Below are 22644 nucleotides of genomic sequence, written 5' to 3' on the forward strand. Positions count from 1 at the left end.
TCCTCAGTCACTTTCTGTCTTTTTTAAGATACCTGTGGGGTGTGTGCGTGTGAATGCAGGTGTCTATGAAGACCAGCCTAATCCTCTAAAGCTAGAGTTTCAAATGGTTGTAAGTTCCTTGATCTGGGTGCTGAGAATCAAACTGCAAGAGTGGTATGAACTGCTGAGCTATCTCTCTAGCCTTCCACCTTTACTTTTTGAGGTCTCTGACTAATCCTGAAGCTTATTGATTTAGCTAGACTGGCCAGCCAGTGAGTTTTAGGGATCTACCTCTTCCTGCCGACTTCTACCCATAAAGCTACAGAGCTCCTATTCCCAGCTTTTTTCTTTTTATCCCCATTCTTGATCATTTCAGTCATATACAATGAAATATTATCATACATAATCCCTATTTTCCTCCTTCAACTCCATCTATATCCACTCTAACATGCCTCCTTCCCATTACATGTCCTTTTTAAAAAAATTTTTTTTAAAATAACCCCCTTAGTCCAATTATTGTTGCCCATATGTGCATACATATGGGGCATTGGAATCCTATCAAGGGCCACATCCTCAAGAAAGAATGATTCTCTGTCCTTCAGAAACTTAACAAATGCTCATAGCTGCTCAGTAAGGAGTAATACCTGGATGCCATCTACCCATCTATGCCAGAGTTTTGGCTGGTTTGATTCTGTGCAGTAACCACAGCTGCTTGAGTTCATGAGTGTGGTAGCCATGTCGTGTCTAGAAGGTAGTGTTTTACACAACTCCCCACCCCCAGCTGACTCTTAGATACTGTCTGTCTTCTCTTCAGTGATACTCCATGAGCTGGGAAGAGAGGAGTTGGTAAAGTATCTCATTTAGGGCTGAGTACTCAGTTTCTCATTAGCACTTGGACCAATTGTGCATCCTTCCATTGACTGCTATCCACTGCAAAAAGAGGCTTTTCTGATCAAGTTGTAGAGCAGCCTAGATTATAGGTATAAACATAAAGATTTAGATGATAATTTGATAGCAAGACCATTAAGTAAAATAATAATCACAGATACTACTCATGGTCTTTTGACTAGATTATAGTATAGGGCATGAAATTTCCTCTTGTAGAGTAGGCTTCAGATCCAATCAGTAAGCATTTAGTTACCCTCTAACAGTAATGCCACTGTTGCACAAACTAGCATGTTTTGTTTGATAGGTCCGTATTGTGATATGTATGGTTCAGAGCTGGGTATGACCATTCATGTCTTTTCTTACCCAGCCTCTTGCATAGCATCTTCACACTGTGGAAGCTCACTACCAAGGAGGAAGCTTCCTGGACAGTTTGAATTTGATTTCTCTATATCCTGCAGCCAGTGTGTACAGTGTCTTCAGCAGTAGAGTGACATCATTTAGTTGTGGTGGGTAATCAAGGGCAACAGCAATGTCTCATATTGTTTTGTAGATCTCTAGGACTTCTCTGACCAATAACTCATAGGGAGGTATGCCATGGGCATGCCTGGCACTGTCCACATATGTAGGATAATTCTATTTAAACTCTCAGTTGTTTTTTTTTTTTTTTTTTTTTTTTACAGTTAACTTCCTAGTTGATATGTTTCATGCCCAGCTTTTTACCTGGGTTCTCAATACCCCACCTCAGATCCTTGTACTTATGCATCAGGCACTGGATTGACGGAGCTATCTCCCCAGCCCAGTTACCTATATTTTATGAATAAATTTGGTGGTATGTAGTCATCCCTGTTTGGAGTTGGATATATATTTTACTCAACAGTAACACAGTTGAGTAGTTGTAATAGAGATCCTACATCTGCCTGAAGTAGTTATCAATATTCCCTTAAATTTGACAACCTGTTTTAGGAAACTAATGGTATATATTGTTAGTTTAAGTCTGATAAAGTATTAATTTCACTTAGGAATAGATTAGTGTTATTAAATATGCTTCAATTGTACAAGACTTTGGGGATATAAACATAAATATTTAGAAGACAATTAAATGCTGTGTCAGTTTATCTAAATAATAAAATCCAGTTCTCCACTAGGGACTGTGATCCCCACCACCATGGGTTTTTGATGTAGTTTGCAGTACTAGTAAGAGAAGAGTCTATTCTCAGTGATTAGTGGTCAGTGCAGATACATGGCTGCACAGAATACTAATGGAAGATGTTTGTTGTCTCCCTCTACAGCTCAGGGAAAATTGTAGGAAAAGGGGTGATAAGACTATAAAACCAGCAGATAGAAAGAAAGGCCGCAAAATGCCATTTTCTGGACAAGACAAATTCATAGCAGCTGCAGGTGCCTGCAAGGGGGTTGTGTATGAATGAGCCTGCCATCAGTCAAGCATGGATGGAGGAGGGACTCAGGGATCCCAGCCTCTCACTGCTGAACAATTTGTTACTGATAGATGCAGAAGAGGGGATGTTATTGCCTTTACCAGGCTGCAGTGAGTAATTCTAATCCACTGGTGACACAAATGACCTTGTTTAAGCTAGATAGGTCACAAAACAAAATTGAAAGTCATGAACCTAGGAAAGACATTAGTGGGGTTGGGTGGGTGGGTGGTAGTGATGGGAGGGAGAAGTAGAAGGTGAGGAGGGAGAGAGGGAGGAAATCAGAATATTTTATAGTATAAGCATGAAATTTTCAAATAATGAAATTAATTAAAAAAAAACTATTAAGTGACCATAAGCTTGGGAAGTCATACTTGTATTGAAAAATATGAAGAAAATGGACCTAGAGACTCTTGACAGATTCTTTAAAATATATTGATATTTTTGAAATTGAGATACGTGGTTATAAAACTAGCAAATGATGGGTACAGAATCAGGATAATAACTTAAGTTTTAATAATCCTTTATAGTACAATTGTTCAGTTAAGTTAGAACCTATATAAATTGGATTTTCAGGTGCCAGGGTCCAGCCTCAACTTGGGTTCAGGTCCTGAGATGGGGAAAGGGCATTGGTGCAAGGAAAACTTCTGACCACCAAGTGGGTTGCACTCAAGTGGCTTTGAAAGCTCAGGCATCTTTATACTTAAACGGAGTTTTTTCTTGCCAGGGTTACATTAACACCATTATTATTGGCTTCTGTTTTTGACTTTCAGAAATACATCACAGCTTAAGGAATACATCATGATCATTATGAAAGCCCCCATTGTTCCCCTTTATGCTTCCCTGATGCACCTTCCCACCTCCTGCATAACCTTATTCTAGACATCAAATTTAGCATTTTGCAGGCTGAACTAAATATCAAGCCAGACACATCCTGCTCTGCAGCATTTATGTCAGCTGGCAGCTACTTGTGGTTACAAAGTTAAAAAGTAATAAACCTAGGCGCAATGCTTTAAGGACAACAATATTCAAACCCAGAGAATTCTTTCATGTCTGCAAGATATATTTCTCTACAGTTCCCTTTTCTACAAGACGATCCCATGTCTCAATCGCTCTGTGAAAGACAGACTTTGACAAAGCACTCTTTTCCCATCTCACTATACCATACTTCTCCACCAATATTAGCTCCTATGTATGGTAAAGATGGATCTATCCATCCCACATTTTGCATTTTTTACTCTGGGATCATACCAGATCCTACCAATGAATCTATGCTTGGTGTCCAGGGAACTTAACAGTTGGTACTATGTATATTCCTGATACTTTCTCTCTAGTCTGTGTATGCATGCCTTACTCTCCTTTCAGAACTGTGAGACATACTTAATGTTCCAAGTATTATTTTCTCACATGTACCAAACTATCACTATTGAGTCAGAAAACTTCCCAGGGCTAGGAGTTATAGTTAGTAATTCCAGATAAGAGATTTAAGAAGCATTAGCCCCCTATTGAATCTTAGGGGAAAATATTCTAGAACAAGCAAAATTTCCAGGGAAAATTACAGCTATTACATGTGTGACTGACAAAGTAAAACTAAAAACCACCCAAAGAATCACCAATATATTGATAGAGAAAAGAGCCTACAAGCTGCACAAATTTTGCAAATTCCTGTGCTGTCCTGTGGACCACTGGTTCTTGCCAAGTAGTGCCCGTTTATACAGGTACCTTGCCCTGAGGAGACCAGTTGGGCAGGTAGCCTTATCCTCATCCAAGATTAGGCTGCACAGCTCCCAACAGTGTGGGCTTTAACCTATAAAATGCAAGGATTGAAATAAATTTTCTGAATTCTTTTTTAGTTCTAGGTTTTGGTGACATTTTTGTAGTATTTCTCTCTCTCTCTCTCTCTCTCTCTCTCTCTCTCTCTCTCTCTGTGTGTGTGTGTGTGTGTGTGTGTGTGTGTGTGTGTTTGGGTGTCTGCATGAACACATATATGGAACTCAGGTGTGTGTGTGTGTTTGGGTGTCTGCATGAACACATATATGGAACTCAGGAATTGAACTCACTCAGGTTGTCAAGCTTGGCAGCAAGTACTTTTTTACTCACCAAGTCGTTTAACCAGCCTTGTAGTATAAAGCTTATTGGTGTCATTAAGAGCCTGATCATGAGTCTTAAAATAAATTCAGACTCTCATGTTCTTTCTTTTTCTTTTTTCTTTTTTTTTTTGGGGGGGGGGCTTGGTTGTTTTGAGACGGTTTCTCTGTGTAGTTTTGGTGCCTGTCCTGGATCTCGCTCTGTATACGAGGCTGGCCTCGAACTCACAGAGATCCACCTGCCTCTGCCTCCCGAGTGCTGGGATTAAAGGCATGCGCCACCACTGCCCAGCAACTCTCATGTTCTTAACAGTAGTTTTCAGTGAAACAGCTAAAACTTTGAATACATAGAAAATATAAATAATCATCAAAAAATTTTAATGGCTCATTTTCTTTCTAGGACACCTGAGTTCATCTTCCATATACCCTGCATGCAGTGCCCCTTATTTATTGGCAACTTCGTGCTCAGATGATAAAGTAAGATTTTGGCGATGCAGAGTAACAGATGGAGAATCAGCTACATCAAAGAATGGAAAAACAGATCTTGTGTATATCTGGGAAGAATGGCCATTACTCATTGAAGATGGACTTCAGAGCAATAGTAGTATAACTGTACCTGGTAGGCCTGTAGAAGTGAGCTGTGCACATACTAATCGTTTAGCAGTAGCCTATAAGCAGCCTGCATCTAATAGTAAATCTCAGGAGTTTGTGATGCACGTAAGTATTTTTGAATGTGAGTCGACAGGAGGTTCATGTTGGGTCCTTGAACAAACAATTCATTTAGATGAGTTAAGTACAGTGTTGGATTCTGGCATTAGTATTGATAGCAATTTAGTGGCCTATAATAAACAAGAGGCATATTTATGCAGTAAAGAAAGTATTACATCAAACACAAAACATTTGGTTCACTTAGATTGGATGTCTAGGGAAGATGGTTCTCATATCTTGACTGTTGGAATTGGCTCAAAACTTTTTATGTATGGACCCCTGGCTGGCAAGGTGCAAGAACAAACTGGTAAGGAGAACCAGACATTTCCTCTCTGGGAGAGCACTAAAATTGTACCTCTTTCTAAATTTGTACTATTACGAAGTGTGGACTTGGTTTCTTCTGTAGAAGGTGCCCCACCTTTTCCTGTTTCTTTATCATGGGTCCGGGATGGCATCCTTGTGGTAGGAATGGATTGTGAAATGCATGTGTATTCCCAGTGGCAGCCATCTTATAAACAAGAACTTGTTACAACAGATTCATACAATGGAAGCACTCCATCTATACTAAGTTTAATAAAACAAAGTAACTCATCAAGTTCTGGGCTACATCCTCCAAAGAAAACTCTTACTCGATCTATGACTAGTCTTGCACAGAAAATCTGTGGAAAGAAAACTACGTTTGACCCTTCAGTGGATATGGAAGATTCTGGTCTTTTTGAAGCCGCTCATGTACTTTCCCCAACTTTACCTCAGTACCATCCCTTGCAACTTTTGGAACTCATGGATCTTGGCAAAGTCCGGAGAGCCAAGGCTATCTTGTCACATCTTGTAAAATGCATTGCTGGGGAAGTTGTGGCTCTAAATGAAACTGAATCCAATCATGAGCGCCGCCTTCGGTCTCTCACTATCAGTGCTAGTGGAAGCACCACCAGAGACCCTCAGGCATTCAACAAAGCTGAAAACACAGATTACACAGAGATCGATTCTGTCCCTCCACTTCCTTTATATGCCTTACTTGCAGCGGATGATGACAGCTATTGCTCATCTTTGGAGAAATTGAGTAATGAAAGTTCCGTAAGGAAAAAAAACAAGTTATCAAAAGAAAGTTATGATGAGCTTTTCCAAACTTCAGTTCTGATGTCTGATAGTCACATGTTAGAGACAGATGAAGAAGATACAAAGCCCAGAGTTATTGACCTTTCACAATACAGTCCAACTTACTTTGGTCCTGAGCATGCACAAGTTCTTTCTGGCCATCTACTGCATTCTAGTTTACCAGGGCTCACCCGGATGGAACAGATGTCGTTGATGGCCTTAGCAGATACAATTGCAACTACAAGCACTGATATTGGAGAAAGCAGGGACAGAAGTCAAGGTAAAAGTAAACTCTATACATGATGGGAAGAAATATTTTTATAGAAAATGATCTTATGTAATTTTTAATAAAAATGGTATTATGAGGGACGTTTAAAAACTATTGCAAAAAATTCATGTTTCAGGAATTCATAGCAGTCATCATTAATAATTGTCTGCTCAGTACAAAAGATCCAACTGAACCCCTATGAGTTTAGCAGAAGTACAGATTTTAAGTAGCTGAAATGAAGTGTTTTTGTTTTTTCCTTATGTGGGAATAATCCACTGAAGAATATTACAGTATGATTCATGATTTTTCAAAAATTAGTGTTGTATACTCCTGCCTAGAATAACAAATACAAAGACAACAGATTTTGATCTTTTCATTACCCAGAGAGCATTTTTTTAAGCATCTAGGCTTTGAGCACATAGAAATGGAAATTTTCCATCATATCTCAGAGTCTGAAAATTAGCAAGTCCATTATTTTAAACCAGCTATATTGCTTAGTAGGATTCACCATTTAACTAAACTTGACAAGAAAATAAGGATTAAATTTGACACAAAAAGTTTTAAATTAAAAAAATTAGTTTATACTTTTGAGGGTATTACTAGTCGATACTAATTTTATGTAAATATGTTTATTTTAATATGTTTAATAGGAGTATGTTACTGTTATTTTTAATCATATAAAGGAAAAATCAGGACTTAATTACCATACTGTTTATAAAACCATTTCCTTCAGTGTTACAACTGGTTCTTGGGATGCGGATATGATTTGAATCCATTATAGTAAGCATTATTATAACATACCATAGAAAATATTAAATGATTCAGATCAAAGGAGGTCAGACTATAAAAAAAGAATGTTCATAGACTTTAAGTCAGTTCATTCTCATCTTCAGTTATTTAGCTCTGCTGTTTTCCCTGTAATATAAAAATTGTTTACAAAAATATTAGAAAGTATTTTGGAGTAATGAACTTTTTTCCAGTTTAAGAATGTTTTGTTCTAGCCGGGTGGTGGTGGCACACACCTGTAATCCCAGCACTTGGGAGGCAGAGGCAGGCGGATCTCTGTGAGTTCGAGGCCAGCCTTGGCTACAGAGTGAGTTCTAGGAAAGGCCCAAAGCTACACAGAGAAACCCTGTCTTGAAAAACAAAAACAAAAAAAAAACAAAACAAAAAAAACACAAAGAATGTTTTGTTCTTATATATGGTATTGTGACATATGATGATTGTAAAAATTTTTAGTATTTATACCTATAAAATAGTTTTTAGTATTTCATTTACTTACTTTTTTTTTTTTTAACACAAAAATCAACACTTTTTCCTGGTTATAGGTGGAGAAACTCTAGATGAATGTGGATTAAAGTTTCTTTTGGCTGTTCGACTCCATACCTTTCTTACAACTTCCCTTCCAGCCTATCGAGCTCAACTTCTTCACCAAGGTAACTTTGATATCTATTGCATGGAGATTCCAGGAAAGGAAAAGAGATACTTGGTAGGACAAAATGAGGGTAGTAAAGGATAAGATTTATCCATCCACCAAACTGGTAAAATTAATGTGTTATTCCCAACTATAACTAACATGAGAGTATTACAGATATTATATTCTGATACATATGTGATTACAAGTAACAAATCTCAGTGATGTTAACTTCATCTCAAATATACATTGTCTCAGTACTCAGGAATTTGAAGTTAGTGCAGGGTGCCAGCATTACTGGCTGTGATGTTCTAAGCAGTGGGACTTGGGCCATGCAGGTAAAGCATTTACCCAGTGATATATCTCTCACTTTCTCCTCTGTTCCTTTGTCTCCCTCTGCTTGTTTTCACCCCTTATTTTGCATTTTAATTTAGGTGAGTTTATCCACCTTAGTTAATATTATCAAGATAATCCTTTCCACAGGCATGTCTAGAGATCTATCTCAGGTAATTCTAGATTCTGTCAAGTTAATCATTAGTCAACACAATCAGTCATTCAAATACTTAATTTTTATAGTGAAAACATTTGAAATTTACTCTTTATGAGTATAAAATACACAGCTGTCTTTTTAAAGAAGGCAGTAACCATTGCTGTGCATTAGATCTCATAAACATTCTTCCTTGGTCAGTGTCTCCCCACTGCCCTACCCCCAGGTGTTGGTAGCCACCATTCTGTCCTTTGCTTGTATAAGATGCATTGTAGATTCTGCATGTAAGTAGAATGATGAAGTATTTGTCTTTTTCTGCCTTTCACTTAGCATAATATTCTCCAGGTTCATTCATGTTGTTACAAGTAATAATTTTTTTAAGATACTAGGATTCCACTCCATTGTGAATATATACATTTTATTTATATATCCATTAGTAGACATTTTAGTTGCATTTTAACAGAGCAATTATGAATAATATTGCAGGGAACAATGGATGCATTTAACTCTCCAACATAACTCATTTCAAATCCTTTTAGTCTGTATTGAGAAGTAGAAATGCTGAACCATATGGCAATTTTATTTTTAGTTTTATGAATTAATACTGTATAGTTTTCCGTAATGCCTATGACAACTCATATCATATGGTGATTATACCGGTATCATATGGTATTTCCCTTTTCTCCAAATCCTTGGAAAGAAGGATTTTAATCTTTTGGTATAGTATCTTTCTTCCAGATAATGTCACATTGTGATTTTAATTTACACTTTACTGGAGGTTTTGAAGTAATAAACATGTTTCTGCATGTTTACTGGTAATTCATCTTTCTTTCTTACTTTTTGTTTGTTTGTTTGTCTTTCAAGACAGAGTTTTCCTGTGTGACTGCCCTGGCTATCCTGGAACTCAGTTTGCAGACCAGGCTGGCCTTGAACTCACAGAGATCTACTACCTGCCTCTGCTTCCTGAGTACTGGGATTAAAAGCGTGCACCACTGACTGGCTGTGCTTTGATTTCTTCTCTTTCCTCTATTCCTATTATTCTTAGATTTGGTCTTTTCATAGTGTCTCATATTTCCTTAATGTTTTTTTTGACAAGACTTTTTTCTTCTTGATTTAACTTTTCTTTGACTGAGGTAGCCATTCTTGTATTGTGTCTTCAGTGCTTGATATTTTATGTTCCACCTCTTGTATTCTGTAGGTGAGATTTGCCTCTGGGATTCCTGTTTGAATTCCTAAATTTTTCATTTCCAGATTTCTCTGAGTTTGGGTTTTCTTATTTTTATTTTATTTTATTTTTTTTTATTTATTTATTTATTTTCCGAGACAGGGTTTCTCTGTGTAGCTTTGGAGCCTTTCCTGGAGCTCACTTGGTAGCCCAGGCTGGCCTCGAACTCACAGAGATCCGCCTGCCTCTGCCTCCCGAGTGCTGGGATTAAAGGCGTGCGCCACCACTGCCCGGCCTAGTTTGGGTTTTCTTTATTGATCCTGTTTTCACTTTTAGGTCGTGAAGTGTTTTCTTCATTTCCTCCCATTGTTTGTGTTTTCATAGATTTCTTGCAGCGTTTTAGTCATTTCCTCCAAAAGGACCGTTATCATAGTCAGAAGGCTGTTTTAAGTCTTTGTCTTGTGCTTCAGTGATGGTGACGTTCTCAGTCCCCACTGTGCTAGAGTTGCTCTGCACTTGTGGAGACGTATTTTCCTGCCTGTTAGTTTTTACACTCCAGTCTAACCTCCTCTGTTTGGGGTAGTTGAAATTTTAGGTGTTGATATCTGGTCTTGTCTTTGGTATATGTTTTGTACCTATCACTCTGGGGAGTGTGTTGTGGCCCCATATTGCCTGATAAGGAATTCTGGGATTCTGCTAGGTGTGGCCACTGGGGGTTCAAGGTAAAATTTGTTCCTAGGTATTGGGAGCTGTCAGTTAGAAATGGGAATGTGTTGGGAGGAGCCTAAGGGAGTCCACAGGAGAAAGAAAGCATGGTGTTCTACCAGGATCTGCTTATTCCTCTAGAAATGGGAGCAGAGAGTGAGGAGAGGCCACAATAGGTAGTCTGTTACAGAGATCGGCAGGAGATGGGGGGTTGGATTTGGAAGGGAGAAGGTTGAGTGAAGATCTGAAGCTTGCCTGCCAGCTTCCCTGGCTTACTCGCTTCTCTGCAAAGTTGATTGGAGGGTTTCCAAGGGAATGCCTGCTGAAGTTAGGAGGCTAGCATAACAGGATGAGTGGGGAAGATCTGAGGAGAACATCTGTCTGATATGCTAGAGATGTGGGCAGCAGATGACCTGCTACAGAGACGGGGTGAGACTGGGGGATTGGATTTGGAGTAGAAGAAGGAGAAGAGGGAGGGTCCACAGTTAGGCTACCGTTTATCTGGCAGGAGTGGCCTGTGGGTTCCCAGGGAATGCCTGCTGGATTTGAGGACTTGGATAAAGTGGTGAGTGGGGAAGAAAAGTTGGAGGGAAGTTGTGTATTCCACTGGAGATGGGGGAGAGGTAGAGGAGGCCACAGCGGGTAGTCTGCGACAGGTCTGGGGTGAGACTAGGGGATTTGTTTTTTGAGGAGAGCAGAAAGAGGTGAAGAGCTGCAGTTAGCCTACCTGCTTCTATGGCTGGGGTGTTCATTCACTTATTTTTAAATCAAGTTTCTTTTTCTTCTTGCTGTTAAGTTTCTTCTGTATTTTATATTTTCGACTTTTTTTTTCTTTTTTCTTTTTGAAACAGTCTCAATATATATCCCTGAGCAGCCTGGGGCTCACTATGTAGACCAGGATAACTTCGAACTCAGAGATCCACTTGCCTTTGACTGTAGAGTGCTGGAATTAAATTAGTGTGCCACCACACCCTGCCTTGATCAGAATTTCCTATTACATGTAGAGAAAAGTACTTACATCGTAAGTGCTTTCTCTTAGGCTATAGGCTGTTTCTGTTCTTGGTGCCTTTCATCCTTTGCTACCAGCAGCATTTGAGGTTCCTGTGCCATTTGTCTGTTGTTGTTGTCTGTACTGAAGTCTTTGTTGAAGCCATGGAGCTTTCTCATATTTTCTTCAAGTAGTTTTACAGTTTCAGGTCCTACATTTTATTTTTACTTAATTCTTCTTCAATGATTGTTTTTCTTACCTGTCTTATTTTTATTCTGAAGAACATCTCAATATTTTTTTGTAGAGCTGATTTTCCCTCCTTTTCCTGATTTTCTCTCCTTTAAAGTCTTTAAGGATAATGAGCTGAACATATTATTCTAGATGATTTTCCTTTCAACACTAAATATTTCATTTTGTTCTCTTGATAGTATTATTCTTAAGGAGAAATAAATGTTTCACTTGCTTTTTTCGTGAGTAAGGCTATTCAGTGTGTGTGTGTGAGTCTGTGATTTGACTGTATATGCACAGGTCTGTTTATTGGTTGTGGTAGTTATATGCAGAATTACAGGTTGTTTTGACCTGCTTTGTGTTCTCTGAGCATCCTTGATTTTGATTAATTTCCTGGATGGTCCCAGCACTATTGATTGAAAAATTTATTTTCCCTTTTTTCTCTATTCTCCTACTGGTAGCTCAACTGTACTTAAAAACAAACTCACAGTTCTTGATACTCTATTCTGATTATTTCCTTATAGTTTCAGAAGTTGACTGTTTTGAGCCTATTAATGACCTCGTTCTTAATTTACATTTTGATTTCTGCTATTTCCTTTAGATATTTATTGGCTTTTGTATCTGCTTATACTTTTTTTGAGTGTTGTTTTTCTAACAAAGATAAATCATGTGAGTAGAATAATACAGTACTTATTAATGTGACTCAGTTGTTTTGCTTAGTATAATGTCTTCAAATTTTATCTGTGTTACATATTCGAGAATTTCCTATTCCATTGTGTGTGAAATCGTATTTTTAAAACCCATGCTTCTGCAGATGGTTATTTAGGTTGTTTCCCATCTTGGCTGTTGTGAACACTACTGCAGTGAGAATAGAATGCTAATATCTCTTCAAGTAAAAGAAATTATTCCTTAGCATAGGTTAAAAATGTGAAGCCATATATGTTAAAGTCATGTCTTGTAAACAATCATTTATTTTGCTCATTAAATAAAATGTAGTGTGAAAAGACAGAATAGAAGCTGAACATCATTACATGTATTGATCATTAGATTGCTGACACAAATGTTAAATATTAGTATCAAAATATCCTGTCAGTATGATGAGACAGCATAATAACTAAGCTTATGGGTCAGATTGTGTTCTATATTACTTAATTGGATTATTTCTTTCAATCCTTAAGACTATGTGATATAACTATGCACCCTTCCTTCCTTCCTTCCTTCCTTCCTTCCTTCCTTCCTTCCTTCCTTCCTTCCTTCCTTCCTTCCTTCCTCTCTCTCTCTCCTCTCCTCTCTCTCTCCTCTCTCTCTCTCTCTCTGTCTCTCTCTCTGTCTCTCTCTCTCTCATTCATTTGTTGTTGTTATTTTCCATGGCAGGGTTTCTCTATGTAGCCTTGACTGCCTGGAACTCACTCTATAGACCAGGCTGGCCTCGAACTCAGAGATCCTCCTACCTCAGTGTCCCAAGTGCTGAGGATTAAAGGCATGAGCCACTATTCCCTGTTTTTTTTTTTTTGTTTGTTTTTTAAATGATTTATTTATTTTTATTTTATGTGCATTGGTGTTTTGCCTGCATGTATGTGTGAGCATGTCAAATTTCTTGGAGTTGGAATTACGGACAATTGTAAGCTGCCACATGGATGCTGAGACTTGAATCTGAGTTCTCTAGAAGGGCAGCCAGTGCTCTTAACCACTGAGCCATCTCTCCAACCCTTTATTCACATTTTCTTAATAAAAACCTGAGTCACTTAAAAATGTAATAACTTTCCCAAGGTTATATATTTTATTTTGTAATATAACTGGAATATAATGTATGTGTTCTAATTTTGGAGTCTTTTTTTTTTTAGGTTTATTTATTTATTTATTGTATATAGTGTTCTGCTTGCACATATGCTTGCAGGCCAGAAGAGGGCGCAGATATTGATTTAAGATGTGGGTGGTTGGGAGCCGTGTTATTGAGTTGTATTTTGGAGTCCTTGATGTGCTATACTTGATCTACTGAGTTATACTTTTTATTTGATTCCATGAAGTTCTTTAATTCTATGGAGTTAGAATATTAAAACAGATGTTTGAGAGAAAAGAGAACAGTACTAGAGGAAAGCACACCTATGTAACAGTGTCCAATTGTTATATTTCAAGAAGTCTGTGGGTAAAGTCAGAGGAAAAAATACTGCAGACAGTGAATTTCTATAAGTGTTTTGTATTTTCAAAGAATAGGTATTAATTGTATTCATTGGAGTGGTGTCATTGTTTGGAGATTCAAGTCTTGGAGATATGATATGCTTGCAGCCAGAAGACGCAATATTAAAGATGCTTGTAAGCCACCATGTGGGTGCTGGGAATTGAACTCAGGACCTCTGGAAGAGCAGCCAGTGCTCTTAACCTCTGAGCCATCTCTCCAGCCCTAATTTTGGAGTCCTTGATGTGCTATACTTGATCTACTGAGTTATACTTTTTATTTGATTCCATGAAGTTCTTTAATTCTATGGAGTTAGAATATCTAAAACAGATGTTTGAGAGAAAAGAGAAACAGTACTAGAGGAAAGCACACCCCTATGTAACAGTGCTCCCAATTGCTTATATTCTCAAGAAGTCTGTGGGTAACAGTCAGAGGACAAAAATACTGCAGCACAGTGACATTTCCTATAAGTGGTTTGTATGTTTTCAAAGAAATAGGTATTAATTGTATTCATTGGAGTGGTGTCATTGTTTGGAGGTTCAAGAATAAAAAAATAAGTCTTATTTCTAGGAACAGTAAAAATCATGTGTGGTTATGAGCCTGGAAAAAGCTTTGAAAGGGGACAGGACTTCTCATTAATGTGTGTAGCAATTTGCAAAGGTGGTAAGGCAGATATTTTTCAAGAGCAAAAGGCCTGTCCTAAGAGAGCAAGACTATGCCCCAGAGTATCTGATTTCAGTTCAGACTTGTCACCATCATGGTTTTAAGTAGCCTCAGAGAGGATAAACCTAGAAGTGTTTTCTTAAATCATACACACAGGATGGGTACTTAGTGACAGTACCTTAAAATCCTTTAAACTTTCACTTATGGTATTTCCAAGATTTTACTCTTTCATCTGTTACAGTAGAAGGACTCCGAAAAGTTAAAGAGTATATCATTTTACTGTATTTTAAGCACCTGGATTGTCTTAAATGATATACACAATTCATTGACATATTAACTGATGTTATTTGGAGTTAATTTATGTAAATAATTAAAAATCTAAAGCCATTTATATGTTTATTGCACAAATATACACATTTCTGATAATCACTGTATAATATTTGCATTGTTGATAAGTGTCATTTTTGACATTTCTTCAGGCCTCTCTACTGGTCATTTTGCTTGGGCATTTCACTCGGTAGCAGAAGAAGAACTGCTGAATATGTTGCCAGCCATGCAGAAAGATGATCCGACTTGGTCGGAACTGAGAGCAATGGGTGTGGGGTGGTGGGTTCGCAATTCTCGCATCTTGCGCAAATGCATAGAAAAGGTAAGTATTTTTATTTGGGTAAAAACAATAGTATATTTTGAATATTTGTTTAATGGCATCCTGTCTCTTATGATAGTAGTTATTACATTTTGTTTTAGAAACAGCATCATAATTTGTGTGTATTATGTTGGTTATGAATGTAGGGTCTTTTGAATGCTAAGTAAGCATTATGCCAGTGAGCAGAGTTCCCAGCCCAGCCTTCTTTTGACTTTTTATATTTAGTGACCTCAGTACATTGTTTATGCTAGCCTTGAATATGCATTTCTTCTGTCTCAAACTCTTGAACTGTTGTGATTCTAGCCTCCTGCCACGAGGCCTATCTGTCCTCATTCACTAGTTAACACATTTATTTACTGGTATACTTCTGAATTTCTGAAGTATTTGTTGAGAAAAAAATACAATAGTTTAGGAGGGCTTCTATAGCCGTCACCTTTTCTGTGTATACTCTGCTACTATAAATGGTTCTCTTACCATTTATGTATATGTGCATGTACTTATTTATGCATATATGCTTAGTTATATCCTTATGCTTATTTAAATTTTAACATAGAAATAGCATGTACTAATCTTGTATATAAGAGAAATTATTTGTTCACTCTCAAGCTACTTCTGTAAAAGATTGATGACTTTTTTCCAATCGTAGGTAGCCAAAGCAGCCTTTCATAGAAATAATGATCCTTTAGATGCTGCAATTTTTTACCTTGCAATGAAAAAAAAAGCTGTGATTTGGGGATTATATAGGTAAGTAAAAACTGCTTCAGAGCTAAAAGTCATTTTCATTCAGAGTGAATGCACAAAGTAAAACAAGGTTTTTATTGAATATGTTCTTAGTTGCTTTTCATGTGAAAGGAGATACTTGATAGGGAAAAAGATTACATGTGTTCCATGTGAGAAGAAACCAGATGGTATCACTTCAGTTTGTTTTAGCATTTATCCTTCTAAAAACAAGTTTGTTTGTTTGTTTTCTTCCTTGCTTATTCTAAGAACATCTCTCTCATCACCAAGAAGCAGGGAGGGAGGAAGTGGAGTAGAAAACAAACTTGTCCAGATGAATTTGCATCAGTGTTGGGGAGGAGGAGAGGATAGTGGAGTCTGGGATGAGCATCTGTCCTCTGGTGTTTGAAGGACAGGAGCCACAGGGTCCCTGAAACTGCTCCTTTTCTAGGTGCTGTCGTCTCTGTGCTCTCACTTGTCAACAGCACCCGGTCTCTATGATTACCATGTGTTGGACGTTCTGTTTCAGAATGGCAGCCTCTACAGAAAATTTTGATATTAAATATATGAATTTTCTAAGAATCTAAGGTTTTTCAGGATTGTTTTCTATCAGATTCCATTGATTTTTTTTTGATTACCAAAGTCATTTTTAAATGGGTAGAACAAAATTACTGATGTTGTTTTAATTTTATACTAGTGTGAATGTTAATGTGTAAATTATCTTAATGTAAATATGTATTAGTAAAATTATTCTGCATGGATTTAAAGGTGATGTGTTTTTCTTAGTGCTGCTAATAAATGCAGTTCACTTTGCAGTTTGTAAGAGGATTTTTAAATAACTTGTGAAATTTACGTATATAAGTAAATGCTTACTTAATCTTATTTTATTGGTAAAGATGCAGATTCATAGTGATTTATGAACTGGCATATGTTTTGTTTTCATTGTTATAACTTCTCTTGTAACTGGATATTGCTTTGTTGTGTGGACTGCCTTCGAATTATCCATCTTACTCCTTGAAAGTCCCAACTTTGAAGTCCTAAGTGTAAAAGGCTGATTCCTAAGTAGTAGTTTAAAATTTTCATAAATTTCATTCCCTTATAGATCTCAAAAAGACACCAAAATGACACAGTTTTTTGGACACAATTTTGAAGAAGAGAGATGGCGTAAAGCAGCTTTGAAAAATGCCTTTTCTTTATTAGGCAAGCAAAGGTTTGAACATTCTGCAGCTTTTTTTCTTTTAGGTGGTTGCCTCAGAGATGCAATCGAGGTAAATAATTGAACTTTCTTTTTTAATTAGCGTTATCATTTCTTTAAGCAATTCATCTAAATCTTAATTTTTAAATTTTAATTTAACTAGTAGAAATAATACAAGGCTAAGTACCTGAAGTAACTGATAATATTTCACAATATCTTTTACACTTTTACCATTTAGCTGGAGTGATATTTTACAGAACTGATAAAACAAGTTTCATAAAATGAGTAATTCATATGACTCTGCACACTTTAAGTATATCTGGCTATTATTTTACTTAAGGGACTTGAGAAAAATATCTTTTTTATTTTAAAATTCTAGTCTGCTCAGATGAATTGAGAAGAGTTGAGATTTAAGAGTAAAAATTATAGGTTTATACTGGGTAGAGTTATTCATTTCCTCAGGTCAAATTATTTTGTAAATACATGTTTAGTAATAACAAATAGATTTGCAGATGTTATAAATGTTCATATGCTAAAGTAGGCAATGTGCATGCCATTATTGCATTTATTGCTTATAAAATTTAGAGATTAATAAATCCTTATACATTTATGGTAAATAGGTTGAGTTTCTCTTAAAAGCTGACTTTATTTATAAACAATATTTTTTAAGGTATGTCTTGAGAAACTGAATGACATTCAGTTGGCTCTTGTAATAGCAAGACTCTTCGAGTCTGAATTTGATAAGTCTACAACATACAAATCTATTTTACGCAAAAAAGTTTTGGGAATTGGTTCTCCAGTCAGTGAACTCAGTTCATCGAACATAAATGCACATCATGATCCCTTTCTTCGGAGTATGGCACATTGGATTTTAGAAGATTATAGTGCTGCCCTGGAAACGTTAATAAAGCAACCAGTTACAGAGGATGAAGGTAAGTTGGAGCTTCCTAGATTCTAATAAAAGTGTCATTAGTGTTTTCTCAGAGTGTACTCCACTGTCTGGTCTAATGTAATAATAAATATTAAATTTTTTGGTCTTTGTGACTAAGTGAGGTTTTATTATTTCAGAAAGATAAACCATTTACAGCGGAGAACTTTAGATTTCCTGTTGTTGTGAAATGAATGTACTGATCATAAATATTACCAAGAGTTGATTTTAAATACTTTGGAGAAATGGTAGTAATGTAAAGCCAATTTTTAATATTAGGTTGAGTTATTACACTTCTTAATCAGTTTTAACAAGGAAAATATATTCAGTGTAAGGAAAGCTGACTTAAGGGATGTGACAGGAGAACCTTAAACTAACCAAATCCTGACTGTTGTTTTCTTGGGATCAGTAGTATATAAATTATTTTAAACGTACCCTTTAAAACTATACTTCTGGTTCTTTCTACATTTGTGTGTGTGTGTGTGTGTGTGTGTGTGTGTGTGTGTGTGTGCGCGCGCGCGCGCGCAAAGCGCTTGTGTGTTTTTTCTTAAAACAAGGTTTTCTGTGTAACAGACATGGCTGTCCTGGATCAAGCTCTGTAGACCAGGCTGGCCTTGAATTCACAGATCCACCTGCTTCTGCCTATGGAGTGCTGGGATTAAAGGTGTGCGCCACCATACCTGGCTGTGCAACATTCTTATAGCCTACTATAAAGTGAAATTCTTTCTGTGAGTCATATACAAATGGTGGGATTTTCTTTTCTAGGATTTTTCAGAGGTAGGATTGAACTGGTTTACCACTAAATGTGGTAGCTGTTTTAGTAGTGTATCATTTGGAACAGTAAGTAAAGTAGCTTCTAATTTATAACTTTTCATGTAGTACTATTTAATCAGGAAGTAAGTCTCTTTTTAAACTCAGAAGAAAGCCATGAGACTCAGGTATTCAAGTCTCGTAGCCATCTGAGGTAAAGATTTTCAAACTGGCTTCTTCATAATGAAGGGAAAATATCATTTTATTAAATACACCTGCATTGTTTAAAAAAATGTGTAAATGTGTGTGTGTGTGTGTGTGTGTGTGTGTGTGTGTGATATTAATGCAAGACCACATTTCTAGAACGATTTAAATCAGGGTTCTTCTGAAAGACAAATGATACTACTGGCTTAATTGATAGTACCAGTATGATAGGACTACAGGCAGAGAGAAATATATGAATATGGGATAATTTTAGTTGGACTACACAGGACTGAATTTTATATAGAGTGTCAAAGACTAAGAAATTAATGGTAACTCCTGGATTTTTAGCTTGACTAATAGTGAATGATATGATGGAGTGTTGATTAGATGGAGAAGCCTTCTCTAATTAGATAACCTTTGGGCAAAGGACTTGTTGAAATAAGCAAGTCAATCTAAAGAGATGGGTGGATAAAGGGTGATATGCACCATGGGCACATTAAATAAGAAGCCACCAGGGTAAAAATGTGTATTTAAGTATAATGAAATGGAGAATTTAAGAAAGAGGAGATAGAGATGTGAAAATTAACAGCATATAAATGGTGTTTAAGATCTTGGGACTTTTAGGAGTTTAACTCGGGGAGTGTGGATAGAGCACAGCATTTATGGTCAGGGAAGACAAGGACTAGCCAAGCTGACTGAAGAGGTGTATCCAGGAAATCAAGAGAAAAGAGCTAAAAATTCTATAGGAAGGCATTGTTTCAGTTTAAAATAGAATTGTAAAATGTGCTCTTGTCTGTTCAGTGATATGGATTAGTGTGGTCTATTATAATTTGTCCAAAGACCTGCTCATGTTTTTTCAAAGAGAAAAGAGACTTTTATACAGTCATAAATTCTCAGTTCAGATTTTTCTTGAGCTTCTTTTGACTTATAAAGTGAATTTATTTTCAGATCAAGTCATGATGTCAGCCTGTAATCCTATAGTTTTTAATTTCTACAATTATCTAAGAACCCATCCACTTTTGCTAAGACGTCATTTTGGATCATCTGATACATTTTCAACGCATATGGCTTTAACAGGAAAAAGTGGACTGGCTGGAACAATTAATCTCGGCGAAAGAAGATTATTTTTTAGTACTGCTAGTGCTCACCTAAAATCTGGTTGCCCCATGTTGGCTTTGGAAGTATTGTCAAAGATGCCCAAAGTTGTCAAGAAAACAAAAAACTTTTATAAAGCATCTACTAGTTTTTTTACTAGTAAAGATTCTTCTCCATTACAATCAGATGCAAGAGAAGATAAGTCTTCTGCTGTTGACTGGTCACAGTCACTGATAAATGGTTTTGAATCTTCTTCAGAGGGTTCTTCAGAGAAACAGTCAAACTCCACCTTATCTTTTGATTGGAGCCAACCAAGTATGGTATTTCAGGATGACTCTTTGGAGTTGAAATGGGATAGCGAGAATGATGAAGAAAATGAAGATCCCCCTATTTCAATGAAAGAAATAAAACCTTTGCCAAGAAAAACAGACAAAAAATTAGATGAATTAAGTAGTTACACAGACTCTTTAAGCACACTAGATGAAAGTGACATTTTAAATCCATCAGAAGATATAATTGCTGTTCAACTAAAATTTAGAGCATGTTTAAAGATTCTCACAGTGGAACTCCGTACTTTATCTACTGGCTATGAAATAGATGGTGGGAAATTGCGTTACCAACTCTACCACTGGCTTGAAAAAGAGGTTGTGGCTCTTCAGAGGACTTGTGACTTTTGCTCAGATGCAGAACAGCTGCAGACCACATTTAGTCAAAGTGCAGGGAAATCTGAGTTAAGTGAGGAGACTGATGATTTGCCCCACCAAACAAAAGTGAATCAACGGAGAGAAAGTTTCCAGGAAAAAAGACAGTGGCTTTTGAAGTATCAGTCACTCTTGAGAATGTTTCTTAGTTACTGCGTACTTCATGGCTCTCATGGTGGGGGTCTTGCATCTGTGAGAATGGAATTAATTTTACTTTTACAAGAATCTCAGCAGGTATGTAACATTTTTGTTTTGTTTCAAGGCAAGGTGTGATCGTGTAACTCTAGCTAGTCTATAACTCCCTATGTAGACCAGACTGACCTTGACCTCACAGAGATCCTTCTGCCTCTGTCTGTACCTCCCAAGTGCTGGGATTAAAGGCATGTACTGTCACACTGGCAGGTATATAACTTTAATAAGTCAAACATAGAACATGTGAAGGAAAGGAAGTAATATAATTATGTTAATTTTAAAAATTTAAAAGCTTTTTTTTTTTTATTTGGTTTTTTTCGAGACAGGATTTCTCTGTGTAGTTTTAGAGCCTGTACTAGGACTCGCTCTATAGACCAGGCTGGCCTCGAACTCACAGAAATCCGCCTCCCAAGTGCTGGAATTGAAGGCATGCACCACTACCACCTGGCTTAAAAGCTTTATTTAAAGAAAAAGATACTACAGGTCTAAAGTAGCTTTTGGTGTTGTGTTTTTGGTTTTAAATATTAATACATTTGCTTTAAGGAATGAACCTTTGTGTCTAGTCATAGTAGGAATTGGAGCAACTATGTACATTACAGTCGCAGATCAGATCTTGTCAGATGTTATGACTTCCTTAATTTGTATGAACACATCTTATGAATGCCTTCTGAGGGAATGAGCTTCACCTTATCGAGGAGGGTTAAGGGTAGTACATTTTAGATACAGCTGTGGAAACATTTACCACCTCAGGTCATAACAACTTAAGGTGTATGTACTCTGAATGCTTTTCATTTTCAATTTTGAAGCTTTTTGAAAGATCCCCTGAATTATTTAATTCCTTAGGAGTAGATTATAACCACATAGTTGTTTAACTTGTTTTTCCTCTTTATTTTTAAGGAAACAGCAGAACCAGTATTTTCTAACCCGCTGTCAGAACAAACTTCAGTGCCTCTTCTCTTTGCTTGTACAGCCAGTGCCAAAACAGTAGTTGCCAATCCACTATTGCACCTTAGTAATCTAACACATGATATTCTACATGCCATAATAAATTTTGATTCACCACCTCATCCTGATAGCCAAAGCAGTAAAGTAAGTATGCTGCATTTCAACCTTTTTTTTTTGTTACCAGTGTATGTTATTTAGATAAAATTATGGATTTTATTATAACATCTTTACACATGTAGAAAATGTTCAATTGCATTTTCCACATACTCTCTCTGTTAGACCACTCCTCTCCTTGTGTACTCATTCCTTCTCTCCCTAGTTTCTCTTTCCCCAAGTAGGCCTCCTCTACCTTCAAGTACTTCTTTTCTGAATCTGGTTTATTTTGCCTCCTACAAGTGTTTTCAGTTTCATTTTAAGCTTTTCATTTACTTACACAGAATGATAAAATGAAGATATAAATATTAATCCTTTCTAACAAAAATTAAAACACCAGACTAGACATAGTATTCATTGTGCTAACAATTGCCATTTAAGGACTCTGGCTATAGACTAGACTTACTGTGTTACTTACATCTTATAGGATACTTGAGTTCTTTTGTGTCAGTTGTTTACTCTTCATTTGCTTCATTAAGATTAAAGCAGCGGGGCTGGAGAGATGACTTAGTTGTTAAAGGCACTTACTACTGAAAACCTGCTTTGTATCCACATGGTGGAAGACGAGAACAGATTACTGCAGCAAGTTGTTCGTGACCTCATCAAGACACACAATAAATAAGCATAAATAAACAGTAAAAAAATATGTATATATCTGTAGCCACATTATTCCATAACCTTTTTTATTGCATTAAAAGTTGTGTGTATGTGTATGGGTGCACAGATGCCACTGCACACATGGAGGTCAGGAGACATTGGCAGGAGTCAGTCAGTTCTCTCCTTCTACCATGTGAGTTCTGGAGCTCTAACTCATGTTGTCAGTTTTGGTGACAG

The 22644-nt window shown here is 36.9% G+C and overlaps 1 protein-coding gene across 4 annotated transcripts in view; it reads left to right on the plus strand.

The window, feature by feature from the left end:
* The window catches only part of Dmxl1 (Dmx like 1), a 150353-nt gene that overhangs the window by 61294 nt on the left and 66415 nt on the right, over positions 1-22644 (plus strand). For all 4 annotated transcript variants that reach the window (XM_037197142.1, XM_028871805.2, XM_028871806.2 and 1 more), the window contains exons 18-25: positions 4788-6470; positions 7787-7894; positions 14764-14933; positions 15577-15674; positions 16750-16915; positions 17513-17774; positions 19673-20754; positions 21610-21801. In XM_037197142.1, coding sequence (XP_037053037.1) covers positions 4788-6470; positions 7787-7894; positions 14764-14933; positions 15577-15674; positions 16750-16915; positions 17513-17774; positions 19673-20754; positions 21610-21801 — 3761 coding nt within the window. The remainder of the gene's footprint in view (positions 1-4787; positions 6471-7786; positions 7895-14763; positions 14934-15576; positions 15675-16749; positions 16916-17512; positions 17775-19672; positions 20755-21609; positions 21802-22644) is intronic.

Source organism: Peromyscus leucopus, chromosome 19, assembly GCF_004664715.2.
Source record: "Peromyscus leucopus breed LL Stock chromosome 19, UCI_PerLeu_2.1, whole genome shotgun sequence".
Lineage (NCBI taxonomy): Eukaryota > Metazoa > Chordata > Mammalia > Rodentia > Cricetidae > Peromyscus > Peromyscus leucopus.